The sequence below is a fragment of the Gossypium hirsutum genome, chromosome A04 (assembly GCF_007990345.1).
Source record: "Gossypium hirsutum isolate 1008001.06 chromosome A04, Gossypium_hirsutum_v2.1, whole genome shotgun sequence".
In the NCBI taxonomy this organism is placed as follows: Eukaryota; Viridiplantae; Streptophyta; class Magnoliopsida; order Malvales; family Malvaceae; genus Gossypium; species Gossypium hirsutum.
The window spans coordinates 65,205,844-65,225,512 of record NC_053427.1 but is presented as its reverse complement, the minus strand read 5'-3'; the positions used below and the strand labels follow the sequence as shown (position 1 = coordinate 65,225,512).

At 35.1% G+C, this 19,669-nt stretch overlaps 1 protein-coding gene across 1 annotated transcript; it reads left to right on the top strand.

The window, feature by feature from the left end:
• The first annotated feature begins 1,966 nt into the window (after positions 1 to 1,966).
• On the top strand, positions 1,967 to 4,844 carry LOC107948599 (ACT domain-containing protein ACR10). The gene is made up of 6 exons (XM_016883213.2): positions 1,967 to 2,350; positions 2,611 to 2,829; positions 2,923 to 3,028; positions 3,220 to 3,556; positions 3,751 to 4,035; positions 4,357 to 4,844. Exons 1-6 carry the CDS (start codon positions 2,197 to 2,199, stop codon positions 4,492 to 4,494), a joined length of 1,239 nt encoding a protein of 412 aa, XP_016738702.1. The 5' UTR covers positions 1,967 to 2,196; the 3' UTR covers positions 4,495 to 4,844.
• The last annotated feature ends 14,825 nt before the right edge of the window (positions 4,845 to 19,669 follow it).

The following is a 19,669-nucleotide window of genomic DNA, read 5'->3' as shown; positions in this document are numbered from 1 at the left end:
TTTTAGCTTTTTAGGCAAAAATGTCAAGAAAAAAAAAAGCAAAACTCCAAATATGACCAAATTACAATGTGTTTGTTTAGAATCAAGACTTAATTGACATAATGTATAAATGTTGAAGGTTAAAATTGTTATCATGCTAATTTTAAAAGCTCCCATGTTAGCCTATTGGTGACCAAAAAAGATAAAATTGAATTGTTGGTGACCATTTTGTAACTTTTCATTGTTGGGTGACTAAAAAAGAAATTTACTAATAGTTGGGTGATTACTAGCAAATTTTACCCTTATTTTATTTTTCAACTATAATAAAAGGAAATAACATTTTAATGATGTGTCAATTTTTTACTGGCCGAAAGTTTTTTTTAAAACGGGTATAACATACGGGCCAATATTAGTTACGAAATACAGTTTAGGTACCTAACTCAAACAAAAACCATAATTTGAGGGCCAAGTATTAAATTAAACCTATCCTAAAATTTATTTATGCTATTATTTATATAAACTTTAAAAATTTACAATTAGGATAAACTATTTATATATTTAAAAAATTAAAATTTCGAGAAAAATAAATCTTTAAAAAAATTGAATAAGTTTCCTATCCTATATTTAATGCCAACACAACAATACAAATTCATAATATATACATATAACCATATATACATTATGCACATTTAATTAGACACCTATCCATATAGTACTATATACTATAATTTAATTTATATTTATTATTTAAATCAAATATGTTTTTAATCTATATGCAAACTTATTTTAATATTATATTTTTAATAGTATTTTTTTTTACTTTTTACATTCATTATTACATTTTAGTCCAAACACATCTTGTACCCTTAATTTACTACAATAATTAATTTTAATGTCATCATTTTTGTAATTTCACCATTCATCCATAAGACATGTGATAAATTTTTTTTATCTATTTTTATTAAAATTAAGATTTAAAAAATAATTATGCTAAAATTTCTCAAGTAATTTGATATTTTCTCTCGATTACTATTTCAACCGTATTTACTTAATAATTCATTGCAAGTGAGTTTTGTCTGTTAATAAAAAAAGTTTTAACAAATAAAAAATATAAAAAAATATGTTAAAAGAGATGAAGAAAGAAAGAAAATAGAGAGAGAATTAGAAGAGAATAAAAAAAAAAGTTAAAAAAAAACATAAAAAATTATTAAATTGCATAAAATAAAAAAAAATATGGATATCAATTATATAATTTAATTTAAATTTTTTGTTTGTAATGAATATTTAATGTGTTATGTCAATTTACCGTTATATCATTAATTATAATTAATAATTTAATGACTAAAATATTATAATACATTAAAGTAAAAAATTAAAATGTAACCTAAAATAAATAAAATTAATTACTTTAATAGTTAAAGAAAAAGTTAAATCTAAAATAGGGAAGGAAAGGCAACATATATGAGTGGGATCCAAGATCTAAAATGGGAGAAGTTAAATATTGATTAATACAAGGAAGCCCGATGGACAGCCATCCAACAGGCAAAAGTTTCCCGAGGTCTCGGTCATAGAGCAATCCAAGGTCACGTGACCATTAAAACACAACTTAAGTAAAGGACACGTGATGGCGGCTGATGGCCTATGTGCGGTACAGGTGATTTACCATCGAGTGACGTAACATGCTAACTACCTTACCCAGTGAAAAAGGTAAATTAACATATATCGTCGTTTTATCGTGATATATTGAGTTTTTATTTCAAGAAATGCTAAAAATTATTTATTTATATGTTTGAAATTAACTGTTTAAAGGATCCAACTTATCAGATTAATGGTATTTATATCCTCAAATGTAATTTGAATTCGCTTCACATAATTGGTTAGAGATGAGGATGGAGTAGTTGCCGAGATTTTGAGACCAACGGTAAAAACGAGAAAAGAAAGAAAGAAAAATTGACTGCTAAACAACTCCTCCTCCTACAAGTGAACCACAAGCCAAGAAACGCAAAGCAGTAACTTTCCCTCTCTCTCTCTCTCTCTCTCTCTGCTTTGCTTTGCTTTGCTTTTTATGTTTTGTCTGTCTGTCTCTCCACAACGCTACTACTCAAACAAGCACTGCAACTTCTCATTGAACCAAAACCCAAAGAATATATCAAATCAATTCCTAATCAAAACCAACTTCTTCACTGTTTCTTCAACCATTCAAGTTATACTACTACTATGGGTATTCTACATGACGACGTTGTGATTATAAGGCCGTCGGAGAAAGAAGGAGACCCCTCTCTTATCACTGTTAACTGCCCTGATAAAACTGGTTTAGGCTCTGATTTATGCCGCATCTTGCTCTTTTTTGGTCTTAGCATTGTCCGAGGAGGTAATTCCAAATCCCCCCCTCCCCTTGTTCTTTTAAACCAAGCTTGCATGTTTTTCCCCACTTTTTCCATTACTTTTTTAAAAACTTGGTTTTGATTTTGGTTTTAATGATGAGCATTTGGGAAGTATATCAAAAGTTTGATCATTTGGACTTAAGTTTTGGTCACATGGTTTAGACTTCTTTATGATATATATATATGTTTTAAAAAAAAAGAAAGAAAATTAATTAATGATTATGTTGGGGGGATTTGTTTTGTGAAGATGTATCTACGGATGGGAAATGGTGTTATATAGTATTTTGGGTGGTTTGTAAGCCAGCGACAAGGTGGGAATTGTTGAAGAAAAGACTAGTTCAGGCTTGCCCTTCTTGCTCTTCTGCTTCTGGAATTTCTTATTACCGTTCTGAGTTGCAGTCTCCTAAGCCTCCTGATGTCTTTCTCATCAAGCTTTGTTGTGTTGATAGAAAAGGCCTTCTGCATGGTAATCACTTTTTCCTTTTTCAAGATTTTGAGCTCTAAAATGTGGTTAAAAACTTTGATCAGTGAATGAATTTTAGATGTTTTGGTTTGGCAGATGTGACACAAGTTCTCTCTAGTCTTGAACTCAATATACAGAAAGTGAAGGTATCAACAACTCCTGATGGAACAGTGGTGGACCTTTTCTTCATCACAGACACCAGGTTCAGTTTATGTGTTATGTTTGTTAGCCAGGATCAGTTGTTAAAAAACAGCATGTATTTGCCTTCTATTCAAACTACATATGTGTATGTCTAAATGATATTACTGCTCGTGGTAACCCTGATACGCTAAGGCCTCTTGCATCTCTACCTTGAGTCATATCCTTTGGTAATATTATGATTTTTTTTTTCAGGGAATTATTACATACAAAAAATAGGCAAGAGGAGACTTATAAAGCATTGGAAGATGTTATGCAGGAAGCTGTGATTAGCTTTAACATTGAAAAGGTTGGACCAGAAATTACGGCATGTTCTCAAGCATCTCCATATCTTCCGTCTGCAATAACTGATGATATTTTCAACTTAGAGATGTCCAATGACCTCCCAAGTGTATCACTTACTTCCAACAATGTTTGTGTCACGATGGACAACTCACTCAGTCTTGCTCACACGCTTGTTCAGATTGTTTGTCAAGATCATAAAGGTCTTTTATACGACATAACGCGAACTCTAAAGGATTACAACATTCAGGTAGATTGTTTTTCCAAATTTTATTGTCAATGTTCAGTATTATGATGTGCATCTGTCTATCATAATTGGCTTGAATCCTTTCCAAACTGCGGAAGCTCCGTTTTACTTTTTAAATTTTCAATTGGGAAGGGAATCGTGCTTAGCCTGAAAACTAGTTCCACCCTGTTAATGCCTCAGTTTCGTTATGTGACTAGATTTCATATGGACGCTTCTATATAAAACAAGGAAGAAAGTGTGAGATTGACTTGTTTATAATGCAATCCGATGGGAAGAAGATAGTTGATCCTAGCAAGCAAACTGCATTGTCGTCGCGTCTGAAAATGGAACTGCTCCAACCACTAAGAGTAACTGTAGTGAGCCGGGGTCCTGACACTGAGCTTCTAGTTGCAAATCCCGTAGAGTTATCAAGCAAGGGCCGGCCTCTTGTTTTTTATGACATTACCCTTGCTCTAAAGATGCTTAATACTTGCATCTTCTCGGTACTTCCTCAACTCTCTCCCTGATATGCTTTCTGTATTTTTGTTGCTTAAAAACTAGCTTGCTTCATTGGGAGTTTGAACTTAACACTGCATTAGAGTTGATATAATGTGGCTGTAAGTTTTACACATCTTTTCTGCAATATGTGCTTTTCTTGATTATTCCTCTTCGCTGTTCCTGTCTGTCCGAACATAAATCAATGCATTACTTTTGTTATACCACTTGATTCGGACAAAAAACTGATTTATTTGGAATCTAGTGTCTGTCCCTTTTTATTCTGGAAATTTGCATGGTTAACCTTTTCGAGTCTGCATATTTTTCAGGCAGAGATTGGGAGACACATGATCGGAGATCGAGAGTGGGAAGTTTACAGGATTCTACTAGATGAAGGGGCTAGTTCATCCATTCTGAGACGAAAGGTTGAGGAAGAAGTTTGGAAGCGCTTGATGGGTTGGGAATAACTATGATTGGTCACAACATTGCCCCCTCCACAATGGCCGTTGCTAGCGCAGCTGTACAGTATACTTTACCCTGCCACCACCATGTGGAGTCGGTGTAAATATGGATCACTTTTCTAGAACTTCGCACCTTACACGTCCAGCTTCTGAGGCTAACCTTGCAATATAGGAACCAGTTGGTAGGAAGTAGATAAAAGGAACAGTAAGTTGTTATGGCCATGTATACATGAATGTATCATAGAGGTAGATATCATGCATATATTGTTTGTGTAAAGTATCTTTGATTGTGGACCCTTTTCTGTGGGTCAGTTTGGTTTTAAATGAAAAGCAATCCAACCAAATTTCTAGTGTCATTTTTCATTTCCACATCATTTTGGTGCCAATCTTTATATCCAACACCCATCTCCGAGTCCGGGTTAGCATCGACTGTAGTAAAAAAAGGGATCATCAAGTGGTACAAAGATAGCAACACGATTAACATTGTGGTTCCTGGTCATTAATAATATTCCTTCTTTCTTTGTGGTTGTTGGGAACTTCTTTGCTCTTGGTTTGCGACTTATCCAACAAAACTAGATAAATTTATGATGTCACATCGGAAACAGCTATGAATTGATCTTTGTCTAATTCGATCACTTTCATGTTGCATGTGAAGACATATACACCATGATATTTTTTTTATAGCAGCAAATGAGAAGACCAAGAGTGTCATAGATTCCACCTTTTAAAAGTTCTCATAGTTCAGTGAAGGTGTTGTCTTTTCTGATGTTCAACTTTGGTTTGTCCTTAGCCGGTTTGGGGAAGGGAAAAAAAGAAACATGTGTTAACTGTAGTTGATATAATATCTATGGGATTTTGACAGGATATCTATCTATTAAACAAACTTGAAAGCTGATGTTCTTCTGTTTGTTACAGACAAACAAGACCATAAAACAAAAATCCTCTAGTTTCATGAACACATTTTTCTTCATTACAGATTCCAGCCCAGGAGAGGAACATGTTTCGCCAGTAGGGTCTGAAACATTGTTTGGCAAATCGAATGTTGGAACTTGATTGAAACTTAAAAGGTGTTGCCAGACATGGCTCTATTACGCATGATTTATGCCCCGAATCATTTTGTCCACCGACTGGACTACTTCCCCAATCCAATCAACAATCAGCCACCTTATTATTATTATTATTGTCTACAACTTAAATTCAATAACTAAAATAAGCTTTAAATTTATCTAAATAAATAACCCAAAATGATCCTACAAATTATAAAATCACCTGACCAAAAAATTATAACATTAAACAACAATAATGATGCTAAAAACCAGCCAAAAGATTTTAATGGAAAAGCAAGTAGCTATGAAGGTGGAGGGAAATGGGAAGGCAACCCATCAGCTGAGGAGGCTGTCTTGGGTTGGGTCATGAACAGAATCTGTGTGGATTAGATTTCTGGAGGTGTTTGTGGATGACAGTTTTGGATATTCACATCCATTGTAAGTTTCACTTTTAAATGAGCTTACTAAATTTATATATTTAGCAGATTCAATCACTAATCAATTTAATTAAAATTTATTAAAAATAATATTTAATATTTAAATTAAAATTACTAATATCTTTTTGACCATCATAGCACAAACACCTTAATAAAAGCTTACTATCAAAGTGTATAAAGTAGGGATAATTGGTTGAAAATGGCGTTCTCCGAAAAGCAGAGGGGAAGTGCAACATTACTCAGCTTTTACCTTCCATAGCATTTGGCATTCGTTGAGAATTCTTTTTCAATATTTATAAATTATTTACGTTCGAATTTTTCTCTCTCCTTATGTAATTGATGTCAACATACTTTTTCATAATTCTCCTGTTTTTTTTTTTATAATCAACATGATTTTTCATAATTAATTACTAAAAAAATGTTTTTCAGTAAAATTGAAATTTATTAAACTTATTTTTTATTGATTTTTGGTCGTTTAATTTATGATGAGGTTTTATATTATAAGATAATTACAAGAGAGAAAAATATATAATGATGGGTGATAGATTTAAAAATTAAACTAGTTTGTGTATGCATATATAATCATTATTTCCTATGTACATGATTGTAAGGTAATTATTTATACTATAATAAAATATTTGATTAAGTTTGGTGTCTCAAGTCAAATCACACCAATTCAATTGATAAAAAAAAATGCTAAAGTTATTGTTTTATTAGATATAGAGATAATTGTATCATTTAAACATTTTATAAAATAAAATAAAATAAATTTTGTTAGTAATCTTAAATTAACTACTTAAAAAATTATTTTCTCAATTAAAACTATTAGTTTGTTTTTCTCTACCTGTTTTTATTTGTTAATTTCTAGTTATGAGAAAAAAATCTACTTTTTTAAAAATATTATTATTTCTCAAAATATAAAATTTATATATGAAATGTTATTTCTAAATTTTATATATATATATAATATTATACATTCATATTTGTGATAAATTCTAGTTGCTAATTATGTACTTTTCATAAATTTTTTAGAGATAAATCTGTTTAAGGGTCAGATTACTTACTAAACTTGAATGCGCACTCGAATTATGGGAGAGTTTGAATAAAAAGTACATAAAAATGAACTTGGAAAAAAAATAGGTTTGTTTAAATTGAGTTGGGCTTGGGCTCCAACATTAAAAGACCTAAGCTTGACTCTTTTTCTACTCTATCATATATATCTATATTATGTAATTTATATAAAATTAAATATATAATATTATAATATAAACATTAAAAGACACAATTACAGTTTAATAAAGAAATTAACTAAAATAATAATATATTAAATTAAAAAGAATTAAATAAAATTATATGGATCAGCCTAAAACAAGCTTGGGTCAAACATGAGTAAAACTTGAGATCAATATTTAAGTCGAGCCAGGCTTGAACAAGCTTGTCCATAAATTTTGCTAATATCACTACATAGTCTTCAAATAGAGTTTACTCAATTCACATATAAATGTATGCATATTATTTTTATTTTATATACGGATATGCATGCATATGAAATAACTTTAAATTTTAAAGACAATGTAACGTCTCAAAATATAGGGGTTAATTGTAAGAAATAACTAAATAATTGATTTAGTCTTAATGGTTGTGTAGTTAGTGCATTCCCAAAAGAACTTAGGTTTTATCCACATCTTTTCCATTTCTTTTCATTTTATTTTCAGCAACCAAAGATGAAACCACATTAGAATATATATTAATTAGAGTACAAATATAAAAAGAATGGGTAGTATACCAATTGGTTAAGCCTCCTTTCTCCCTTATAACCTAATTTCAACTCATGCCAAACTCTCTTCCCATTTCCATTTTTTCGCCTAAAGGGGTAATTTATCATTTAGCCCCTTAAAAGTTTGAAAACCTAGCTATTTAGTCTCATTTTTCTAATTATATTAAGATTTTGTTTTATTTTCCATTCCAAATTAGAATTCATCCATCTTTTCTCTATATCTTCATCTTTTCTTTTCCCTTCCCCCTTTTCTTTTCATCATATTTCACATTATCTTGTTATTGAAAATTATTTTGCTTCCCAAACCCAAAAATCTATTCTCGATTCAAGAAATTTTTCAATCGAATTCATAGTCGCCCTTAGAAACATTCTTAAACATTGCCAAAGATTTGGTAAGTCCAATTCGATCCTGATAATTAAATCCTAAATTCTCGTATGATCTATATCCGGTGCTAATCTTTCATTCGAATTAATGGATCTTTTAAGAATTTTTCCAAAAATCTACCAAAATCTTGATTTTACTTGAAGTTTGTTATTAATTCTTGCGTAATTGTCGGTTGAAAAACCAGTTTTAAGTACCCCAAATCAAATTTGAACGTAAGGAACATTGCCCGGGTTGCTGAAGAAAGATGTGTGTTCTTTTACAAGCGAATTAAGGCAAAATCATGTCTAGTATAAGGCCACACAGACATGTGGACCACACGGCTATGTCTCCCTAAAAACCCTAGAATAGTTCGTTTCTCACACAGCCAAGACCTCTCCACACAGTCTGTTGTACAGTCGTGTGGACCATGCAGTCCACCACACGACCATGTGCCCTAGAAACCCTAGTGTAGTTTGTGAACCACATAGCCTAGACCCATCCACATGGCCTACCACATGGTCGTGTCATCCTTATAGCTTAATTTTGCAATTTCCACAAGGTCACAATCTGTTACACGGTCTGGCCACAGGATCGTGTAACCCTTTTACACGACTTGGCCAGATGACCATGTGTCCCCTATTTCACAAAATTTATGGTTTTACCCAGAATTTTATGATTTGGTCAGATTAGTCCTTGATTAGCTCCCAAACTATTTTTAATGTTTAATTTATTCAATTAAGCTCATGAATAATATTATATTTATATATATTTGCATGAATTGTGAATAAATATGTTTAATATATTTGTATTTATGATTGTTCGTATAACATGCTTTATAATACCGCTAAATTAGATCATTGAAAAACATATGTTTTCGACTATTGTATCGGTTATGTTAAGTATGACTCTTATTTCAGTCAAATTTGAGAAATAATCTTCTAGTTAAACTCTATTTATTTATTTCAATCAAAATCTGGTTAGTCTAGATTATTTTGTTATTATTTGACCTATGAATTTAGCCTATAAATAGACTCTTTTACAACATTAGAAAATACACCCATTAGAGATTAGAACTCATAACACATTTAGAGAATTTTGTGTTTACATTTTAAGGGTTCTTTGTTTTCAGGTTTTTGGGGTTTATTTTTTATCTCCATCTTTTGTACTCTTCGTTCTTTTGCCATTATAGTAAAATTATCTTTGCCCGTGGTTTTTTTATCCTCTTTGGAGGGGTTTTTTCAAGTTAAATTTGCGTGTTAAATTTCTCAATTTATTCCGCTATTTTTTACTTGTTACTCAATTGGGTCGATCCGCAACAAGTAGTATCAGAGCTAGTTTAATTTCCATATATCAGCTTATTCGGATATGACAGCAAAAAGGTTTGAAAGAGAAGTTTAATGGTGAGATAAATTTCAATTTGTGGCAAGTTCGGATGATGGGAATTTTAGTTCAAACCGGCTTGAAAAAGGTTGTTACCGGGAAAAAGCCTGAGGATCTAAATGAAATAGAATGGGAAGAACTTGATGAAAAGGCCTTGTCTGCAATCTAGTTGTGCCTCGCGAATACGATATTACAGGAGGTTTTGATGGAGAAGACCTCATCCGCCTTATGGAAAATGTTAGAAACTCTTTATGCAACTAAGTTTCTAGCTAACCGTTTAGTGTTGAAACAACGTCTATTTACGTTTCGCATGAACGAATGTGAGCTTCTTAGAGATCACATTAGTCAATTCATTAATTCTTTTAAATGATTTAAAGAACGTTTAGGTTCAGATTGATTATGAAAATCAAACTATGCTATTATTAAACTCTTTACCCCCTCCATACAAGTCTCTTAGGGAAACCCTAATTTACAGCAGAGACAAACTCTCGTTCAAAGATGTGAAGGGTCATTTTTTGTGTAGAGACAACTTTGACAATGAGTTTGGTTTGGATAGCAAGGCAGATAGGTAAGCTTCTGTTTTGGTAGCATCAAAGAAACGAGACAAAATGCGTTGCTATTGTGAAAAGTTAGGTCACGTCAAAGCAGATTGTTATAAATTGTTAAAAAGAGCTGCTGAAAGTAACGAGGAAGATGTAGCTGATGCTAATTTAGCTGATGAAAGCGGTGATAATTTCTTGTTAGTGTCAATGACTGATAACTCCAAGCTTACATTTGAGTGGATCCTAGATTCAAGATGTTCTTTCCACATGTATCCCAATAGAGGATGGTTTTCCATATACAGTTTGGTTGAAGGTAGAGTTGTGCACATGAGAAACGATTCATCCAGTAAGGTAATTGGCATTGGTACTGTTAAAATTAGGATGCACGATGAAATGATTAGGACATTTTCAGATGTCAGGTATGTACCTGATTTACGAAAGAATCTCATCTCATTAAGTATTTTAAACTCGAAAAGATGTAGAATCAACATTGAGTCGAGCGACATTAAGGTATCTCATAGAGCTTTCATTTTGTTAAAAGGTAAAATGATTGACAGTCTTTATATTCTGGAAGGTTCTATAGTGACCAGTGAAATCAGACATGTAACATCCTGAAATAGGGCCTAGTCGGAATGGTGGTTTTGGGACCACAAATTCGACATCAAAATATTTAATTTATGATTATTATGAGGCCTAGAATATGAGTATATGCATGTGTTAAATTTTTATGAAGAAATTCTTTGAGTAAGTGTTCAATTGGAAATTAGGGACTAAATTGAATAAATTATAAAACTTGAATTCTAGAAGAAATTTGTATGAAATTGCTTTGGGTTATGAATTAGAAGGTCTTGGAGAGTAATTTTCCCAAATTCTAAGTTTTTGGACAAAAATGGACTTGCATGGATGGAATTTTAAGGAAATGGCTTAAAGGCATTTTGGTCATTTGGTATTTTAATGAAACAAAATGGGAAAAATGAACCAAAATCAGCCCATTCTCTTCCTTGTCCAGTTGAAACTTTAAGGGTTTCCATAGCTAGGGTTTTCAATCTTTCCAAGCTCAATAGTAAGTGCTCTTAAGCCCCGTTTTTCATGCTCTTTGTATTTTTGAAATCCCGGTAGCTTGCTCTCTCCATTTCTACCCATATTTCATGCTAGGGTTCATGTTTAAAAATTTACCCATGCATGAGTTGCTTGTATTTTGATGGATTATGGAGGAATATGAAAGATGAATGTGTATTAAACATCTTTTCCTAGTTGATTTTCATGAAAAACCCTTATAGGGACTATTTTGCAAAAGATGCAAATGTGTGGTGGAAATGAGAAAATAATGGAAAATGTGGGCTACCATAAGAACGAAAAGTGTTCTGCTAGGCTTGGGTAAGATAGAAAGTGCATGTGTTTCATTATACGAGCCTAGGGACTAAATCGTAAAAATGTGAAAGGTTAGGGGCAAAACGGTTATTTGGACCGGGGGTAGATATTAAACTTGAAATGTATAATGTAGTGTATTAATGAGTTAAATTTTGTTGTTATAGACCCCGAGGAACAAATTCCGAAGGTCGATCGAGGTAAACGCAATGTTTCAGAATAACCGAAACACAACTCCAAAAAGAATACCAGGTAAATTCGGATAACTTAAAGTAAACCCCTAATATGCATAATTAAAGTAAACTCCTAATGCATGATGATTGCATTTATTATTAGCATGAAATATCATAGAAATGTATATTTGATGGTAACATGGGAAAAATGTCTCGAATGAGGTTGACAAAGGGAATTCGATGGATAAGCCCTCATTGATATGTGTAAAGAGATACTGTATGTGTTACAGTAAGGATTTAGCCCGGATGGGTAATCTGTGATCTCAAGTATGAAAAGGATCTAACCCGGACGGGTGTTCCTTGAATGATCAAGCCTCCCGAAGAATATGTGCGTATTATGGATTTAGCCCAGATGAGTAATCCGATTAGGGTCTGAATTTAGCCTAGACTGGTAATTCAGATCTGAGCTCATTAAGGGTGTTTGTCGTTATAAGGGATTTAGGCTGGACTGGTAATCCCGATATCACCTTATAAGTTCATGATATGGGGGATTTATCCTAGACTGGTAATCCTGCCATGAGATGTGAGGTTCGCGGGAGTGCATATATGTGAAATAATCATTCGTAAGAATTGACGGATAATGGGTATTCCATCGAGATTTCCTAGAAACTCAACGGGATTAATATGATGTATGTCAATAAGATGATGAATGATGAGCTCATCTATATAAATTACATGATGCTTTGTTATGTAACTAACTCATTGATTGAGTGCATGCGATAGAGAATCATTTCATAATTGATGATTTCATGATTTAAATATGGATGTATGCAAATTACTCGGTAAGTTTACTTTCCAGTTATTTGAGCTTACTAAGCATGTAAATGCTTACTCCTCTATTTTTTCCTGTCTCACAGAGTTCGAGGACTCGAAAGGATTAGAAGACGATTGGAGAGTCAACACACTATCAACTAGACAAGCTTTAGTATAAAGACTTTGTTTGTTTTGTTCAATGGCATGTATAGTATTTTTGAGTATTTTGTTATATGTGTCATTTGATTTGCCAAATGAAGGCATGTAAAAATATGTTTATTTCTTTGTATATGGTCACGAAAATTGGCTTAATTAAAGTAGGCTATGACCTACGAATTTATGCACGATTTTATTTACAAGTGATTGGTCGTTACCAATTGGCAATGAGTCACATGAGCTGGCCAATTTTGGATGAATTTAAGTGACATGGGAACCCATAAATAGTAAGTGGGAAATGACCTATCATGTATGAAACCAATGATATGAGGTTTCCATACATCTAGTTTAATCAAGATTATTTACAAGTGTATAATTGTGTTTTACTTTGAATTTGGTAACCACTAAGCACAAGTAGTAGAAAGGGGTGACTAAAGGTTTGGAAAATAGCCTATTAGAGTCCACATGGTTAGACACACGGGCGTGTGTGACACACGGTTCCCTCCCATGGGTGTGTGCTATGGCCGTGTGTCCCCTGCACTTAAAAATTTAGCTCAAAGTTGTACACGGGTAGGCCACACGGGTGTGCACTATGGCCGTGTTAAAAAGACAGTGTTGTCCACGGACAGGCAGCACAGGTGTGTGCCATGGCCGTGTTGATAAGTCAGTGTTGTCCACGGCTGAAGGGTATGGGCGTGTGAGTCTACACGGCCCACCTGCACGGGTGTGTGACACTTTATGATAAGGAAAAATTTCCTAAGGAGCCCAAGGTTTATCGAACGTACCCGAATTTGTCCCGCATTGCCTCTAGGTATGTTATAGGCCTCGAAGGCGTATATAAGGGACGAGTTGTTCATGGATGAAAAGTTTAAAATTTTGAGTAAAACTTGGTGACCCAATTTGGTACTTTTCAAAATGTAAAGTCCTGGTAATGCCTCAAACCCTATCCCGGCGTCGGGTATGGGTGAGTGTGTTGCATTTATTGGTATCAGAGTTACGATTTAGTCGATTCTAGGACTACTGTAAAAGATGTTAAAGTTCGCTATACATGCCATTATTCGAATGTTGATAGTTTGACGACTCCTAATTGTTTAAACTGTTTTGAATATAGTGAATGTCTTCCAATCAAGCACAAGATGAGTCCGAGGGAGCCGAGAGCCATCCTCCAGCTTCCGTACAGTGAGGTGTATCTAGTAGCAGTAGAAGGCTGATGTCGAAAGGCCGAGAAGAGGCCTGAGCTGCCTTCTTTGATATGATGGATGAATGGTTTGGGGATTATCTGAGAAATTGCCCCAATATACCAAGACCTCCCCCGCCCCCTAACCAACCTGATGAGGATGTGCCATAAGGTATGGCACCGGTGAGAGTCGGTAAAGCCCCTGTAGATAAGCTTAGAAAGTATGGGGCTGAGGAATTCAGAGCTAAAGTTGATGATGACGCTGAAAGAGCTGAGTTCTGGCTCGAAAATACTATATGGGTGCTAGATGATTTGTCATGCACACCCGAGGAATGTTTGAAGTGTGCTGTGTCCCTTTTGAAGGACACTGCATACAATTGGTGGAAGACCATATCCTCGGTAGTGCCGAAAGAAAATATTACTTGGGATTTCTTCCAAGCAGAGTTTAGGAAGAAATATATTAGCCAACAGTTTTTGGAATCGATGCGAAAGGAGTTCCTAGAACTCAAACAAGGGAACAAGACTATAGTAGAATATGAGAGAGAGTTCGTACGACTAAGTCATACGCAACTGAATAGGTCCAAACTGAATTGGAAATGTGTAAATGCTTCGAGGAAGGTCTGAATGAGGATATCAAGTTGTTGATTGGGATATTGGAAATATGGGAGTTTGCCGTATTGGCCGGTCGAGCCAAGAAGGTTGAGGAACTTAATAATGAAAGAAAACAAGCTAAGAGAGAGGCTCGAGTTGCGAGCAAAAGGTTTAGTGGTAAAACACTCTCGTTCTCTACAAGGAAAGCCAGGAGCCTGCATGAACGCTCTACTTCGTCAGTGGGATATTCGGGTAGATTAAAAAGCTCTAAACGATGAGGTCAAAAGTCTTCCTCCCCGATGGTGACTAGTATGGGGAGTGTAGATGATCAAAAACCGAAGTGTAAGAGTTGTAACAAATTCCACTTCGGAGAGTACCGAATGAAGAGCGGTGCGTGTTTTAGATGTGGTTCTCTTGATCACATTCTCCGAGACTACCCGGAACAAGCCGAAAAAGAAGTGGAAATAGCTCCGAAGTCGAGTGCTCCCATTCTACGAGGTAGACCCCCGAGATACCCTAGGAGTGCTAGTGACAGTCGAGTCATGACTAAAGACGATGCAAAATTAGAGTTTCGAGCCCTGATAAGAACGTATGCGATATGTGCTCGAGAGGAAGCCGCTGCTCCTGATGTTATTATGGGTACTTTCTCTCTTTTTAATATAAGTGTTGTTGCTTTAATTGACCCGGGGTCGATGCGTTCATATATCTGCATAAGATTGGCGTCTAGTATGAACATACATGTTGAACATACGGAAGATATTATTAAAGTGTCAAACCCACTAGGCAGATCAGTTTTAGTTGATAAAGTCTGTAAGAATTGTACTTTGACGATTCAAGGTCGTTGTTTCCCGGCTAACCTTATGTTGTTACCATTTGATGAATTTGATGTAATACTTGGTATCGATTGGTTAACCCTTCATGATGTAACAGTGAATTGTGGTAGCAAGTATATTAAGTTAAAATGCCTGGATGGTAAGATTCTAAGGCAATGGTTGCCCAGAGATATATGAGGAAAGGATATGAAGCCTACCTTGCATTTGTACTGAACACTAAGGAAAAATAGCTGAAAATCAAGTCCGTGCCGATAGTATGTGAGTACCTAGATGTGTTTCCAAAAGAATTACCCGGATTACCTCCTGAAAGGTAGATAAAGTTTGGTATTGAATTGGTGCCAGGGGACGACTCCCATTTCTATTGCCCCGTACAGAATGGCACCTACCGAGCTGAAAGAGTTAAAAGTACAGTTGCAAGAGCTGACGGATAAAGGATTCGCTAGGCTAAGTTTTTCACCTTGGGGTGCCCCCATGCTGTTCGTAAAGAAGAAAAATGGTTCGATGAGGTTATGTATCGATTATCGACAACTGAACAAGGTGACTATCAAGAATAAGTATCATTTGCCAAGGATCAATGATTTATTTGACCAGTTAAGAGGAGCCATCGTATTCTCCAAGATAGACTTGAGGTCTGGCTATTATCAGCTACGGGTTAGAGTCTTAGATGTATCCAAGATAGTTTTTAGAATGAGGTATGGCCATTATGAATTTCTTGCCATGCCGTTTGGGCTGACGAATGCACCGGCTGTGTTTATGGATCTAATGAATAGGATCTTTCGCTCATATTTGGATAAGTTTGTCGTTGTGTTTATTGACGACATTTTGATCTACTCTAAAGATGAGACAGAGCATGCGAAGCACCTGAGAATTGTGTTGCAGACCTTGCAGGAAAAGCAACTGCATGCTAAGTTCAGCAAGAGTGAGTTTTGCTCTAGGAAGTTGGATTTTTGGGTCATATAGTTTCGGGTGAAGGCATCTGAGTTGATCCAAGTAAGATTTCTACAATTGTTGAATAGAAATCGCCTAAGAATGTAACCGAGGTTAGAAGCTTTTTGGGCTTAGCCGGTTACTATCGAAGGTTTGTAAAAGGATTTTCCATGATAGCGACTTCGATGATGAGGCTACTACAGAAAGACGTTAAGTTTGAATGGACAGAGAAGTGTCAGTAAATTTTTGAGAAGTTAAAGACATTGCTGACTGAAGCTCCTATTTTAGTGCTACCTGAACCGGGAAAAGAGCTTCTGGTCTACAGTGATGCATCCTTAAATGGATTGGGTTGTGTACTTATGTAAGATGGCAAGGTGATAGCCTATGCTTCACGGAAATTGAAGCTTCACAGGAAGAATTATCCAACCCACGACCTAGAGCTTCCCGCTATTGTTTTTGCCTTGAAAATTTAGAGGCATTGTTTGTATGACGAGACTTGCCGTATATTCACAGACCACAAGAGTTTGAAATACTTGATGACTCAGAAAGAATTAAATTTGAAATAGCGGAGATAGTTAGAATTAATTAAGGATTATGATCTAATTATCGACTATCACCCGGGAAAGGCGAATGTGGTCGCTGATGCATTGAGTAGAAAATCCCTATATGCTTTGAGAGCCATGGATACTCATTTGAAATTGCTTGATGATGGTTCAGTTTTGGCCGAGCTGGAGGCTAGGCCAACATTTCTGCAGGAAATTCATGATGCTCAGCTTAATGATGATGACTTGCAAGCAAAAAGAGCTCAATGTGAGTCTGGTGCTGAATCAAATTTCTGAATTAGTCCTGATGGATGTTTAATGTTTAGAGATAGGGTTTGTGTACCCAAAGACAATGAACTTATTCTGAGGATTTTGCAAGAAGCACATAACAGTCGTTTGTCTGTTCACTTGGGAAGTACCAAGATGTACAATGATTTAAAGAAGATGTACTGGTGGAACGGCATGAAAAGAGATGTTTTTGAATCTGTATCGAAATGCTTGGTATGTCAGCAAGTTAAAGCTGAACATCAAGTGCCTTCAGGTTTGTTACAGCCTGTAATGGTCCCTGAATGGAAGTGGGACAAAGTTACCATGGACTTCGTGATGGAATTACCTTTAACTCCGAAAAAGAAAGATGCCATATGGGTTATAGTGGACAAATTGACAAAGTCGGCTTATTTCATCTCGGTAAGGACAAATTATTCTCTTGATAGATTGGCCGATTTGTAATTTCTGATATAATAAGATTACACGGAGTACCACTGTTGATTATTTCGGACAGAGACTCGAGGTTTACTTCGAGATCTTGGAAGATGTTACAAGGAGCCTTGGGTACAAAGTTGAGCTTTAGCATAACTTTTCACCCTCAGACTGATGGCCAGTCTGAGCGGATGATTCAGATTCTCGAGGATATGTTGCGTTGTTGCATCCTTGAATTTCTGGGTAGTTGAGAAAAATACCTGCCATTGGTAGAATTTGCCTACAACAATGGTTTCCAAACAAGTTTGAAAATGGCGCCTTATGAGGCCTTGTATGGTAGGAAGTGCCGAACTCCATTGTACTGGACATAATTCAAGGAAAATCGGATTCATGGAGTTGATCTGATTAAAAAAACTGAAGAAAAAGTTAAAGTGATACGGGTTTGTTGAAAAGCGGCATCAAATAGGCAAAAGTCTTATGCTGATATGAAAAGAAAGGAAATTGAGTTTCAAGTTGGAGACAGAGTATTCTTGAAAGTATCTCTATGGAAAAAGGTATTGAGATTTGGTCGGAAAGGTAAACTAGGTCCACGATTTATCAGACCGAATGAGATCACTGAAAGAGTTGGACAGTTAGCCTATCGTTTGGCGTTGCCACCCGAACTAGAAAAGATTCATGACGTGTTCCATGTATCCATGTCAAGGAGATACCGATCAAACCTTTCTCCTGTAATTTCACCGACTGAGATTGAAATTCGACCGGACATGACTTATGGAGAGAAACCGGTTAAGATATTGGCTCGTGAAGTTAAACAGATGAGAAATAAAGATGTGGCTCTAGTAAAAGTTTTATGGCATCGGCATGATGTAGAAGAGGCTACATGGGAGCCGGAAGAAACCATGAGAAGTCAATATTCGAATCTGTTTTCTGGTAAGACTTTCGAGGACAAAAGTCCCTAAGAGGGGAGAAATGTAACATCCTGAAATAGGGCCTAGTTAGAATGGTGGTTTCGGGACCACAAATCTGACATCAAAATATTTACTTTATGATTATTATGAGGCCTAGAATATGAGTATATGCATGTGTGAAAAAATTCTTTGAGTAAGGTGTTCAATTAGAAATTAGGGACTAAATTGAATAAATTACAAAACTTGAATTGTAGAAGAAATTTGTATGAAATTGATTTGGGTTATGAATTAGAAGGTCTTGGAGAGCAATTTTCCCAAATTTTAAGTTTTTGGACAAAAATGGGCTTGCATGAATGGAATTTTAAGGAAAGGGCTTAAGGACATTTTGGTTATTTGGTATTTTAATGAAATAAAATGGGAAAAATGAACCAAAATCAGCCCATTCTCTTCCTTGTCCAGGCAAAACTTTAAGGGTTTCCATAGCTAAGGTTTTCAAGCTTTCCAAGCTCAATAGTAAGTGCTCCCAAGCCCCGTTTTTCATGCTCTTTGTATTTTTGAAATCCCGGTAGCTTGCTCTCTCCATTTCTACCCATATTTCATGCTAGGGTTCATGTTTAAAAATTTACCCATGCATGAGTTGCTTGTATTTTGATGGATTATGGAGGAATATGAAAGATGAATGTGTATTAAACATATTTTCGTAGTTAATTTTCATGAAAAACCCTTATAGGGACTATTTTGCAAAAGATGTAAATGTGTGGTAGAAATGAGAAAATAATAGAAAATGTGGGCTACCATAAGAAGGAAAAGTGTTCGGCTAGGCTTGGGTAAGATAGAAAGTGCATGTGTTTCATTATACGAGCCTAGGGACTAAATCGTAAATATGTGAAAGGTTAGGGGAAAACGGTCATTTGGACTGGGGGTAGATATTAAACTTAAATGTATAATATAGTGTATTAATGAGTTAAATTTTGTTGTTATAAACCCCGAGGAACAAATTCTGGAGGTCGATCGTGGTAAACGCAAAGTTTCAGAATAATTGAAACACAACTCCGAAAAGAATACCAGGTAAGTTCGGATAACTTAAAGTAAACCCTAATATGCATAATTGAATGATTTATGAATGCATGATGATTTCATTTATTATTAGTATGAGATATCATAGATATGCATATTTGATGGTAACATGGGAAAATGTCTCGGATGAGGTTGACAAAGGGAATTCGATGGATAAACCCTCATTAATATGTGTAAAGAGATCCTGCATGTGTTGCAGTAAGGATTTAGCCCAAACGGGTAATCCGTGATCTTAAGTATGAAAAGGATCTAACCGGGACGAGTGTTCCTTGAATGATCAAGCCTCTCGAAGAATATGTGTGCATTATGGATTTAGCCCGGACGGGTAATCCGATTAGGGTTTGAATTTAGCCTGGGCTGGTAATTCAGAT

Excerpts from the sequence above, each read along its gene's own strand:
- LOC107948599 (XM_016883213.2), top strand. The coding sequence starts at position 2,197 with ATGGGTATTCTACATGACGACGTTGTGATTATAAGGCCGTCGGAGAAA. Across the intron at positions 2,830-2,922 it reads TAGAAAAGGCCTTCTGCATG|ATGTGACACAAGTTCTCTCT; the intron begins GTAATCACTTTT and ends TTGGTTTGGCAG. Across the intron at positions 3,557-3,750 it reads TAAAGGATTACAACATTCAG|ATTTCATATGGACGCTTCTA; the intron begins GTAGATTGTTTT and ends TTATGTGACTAG.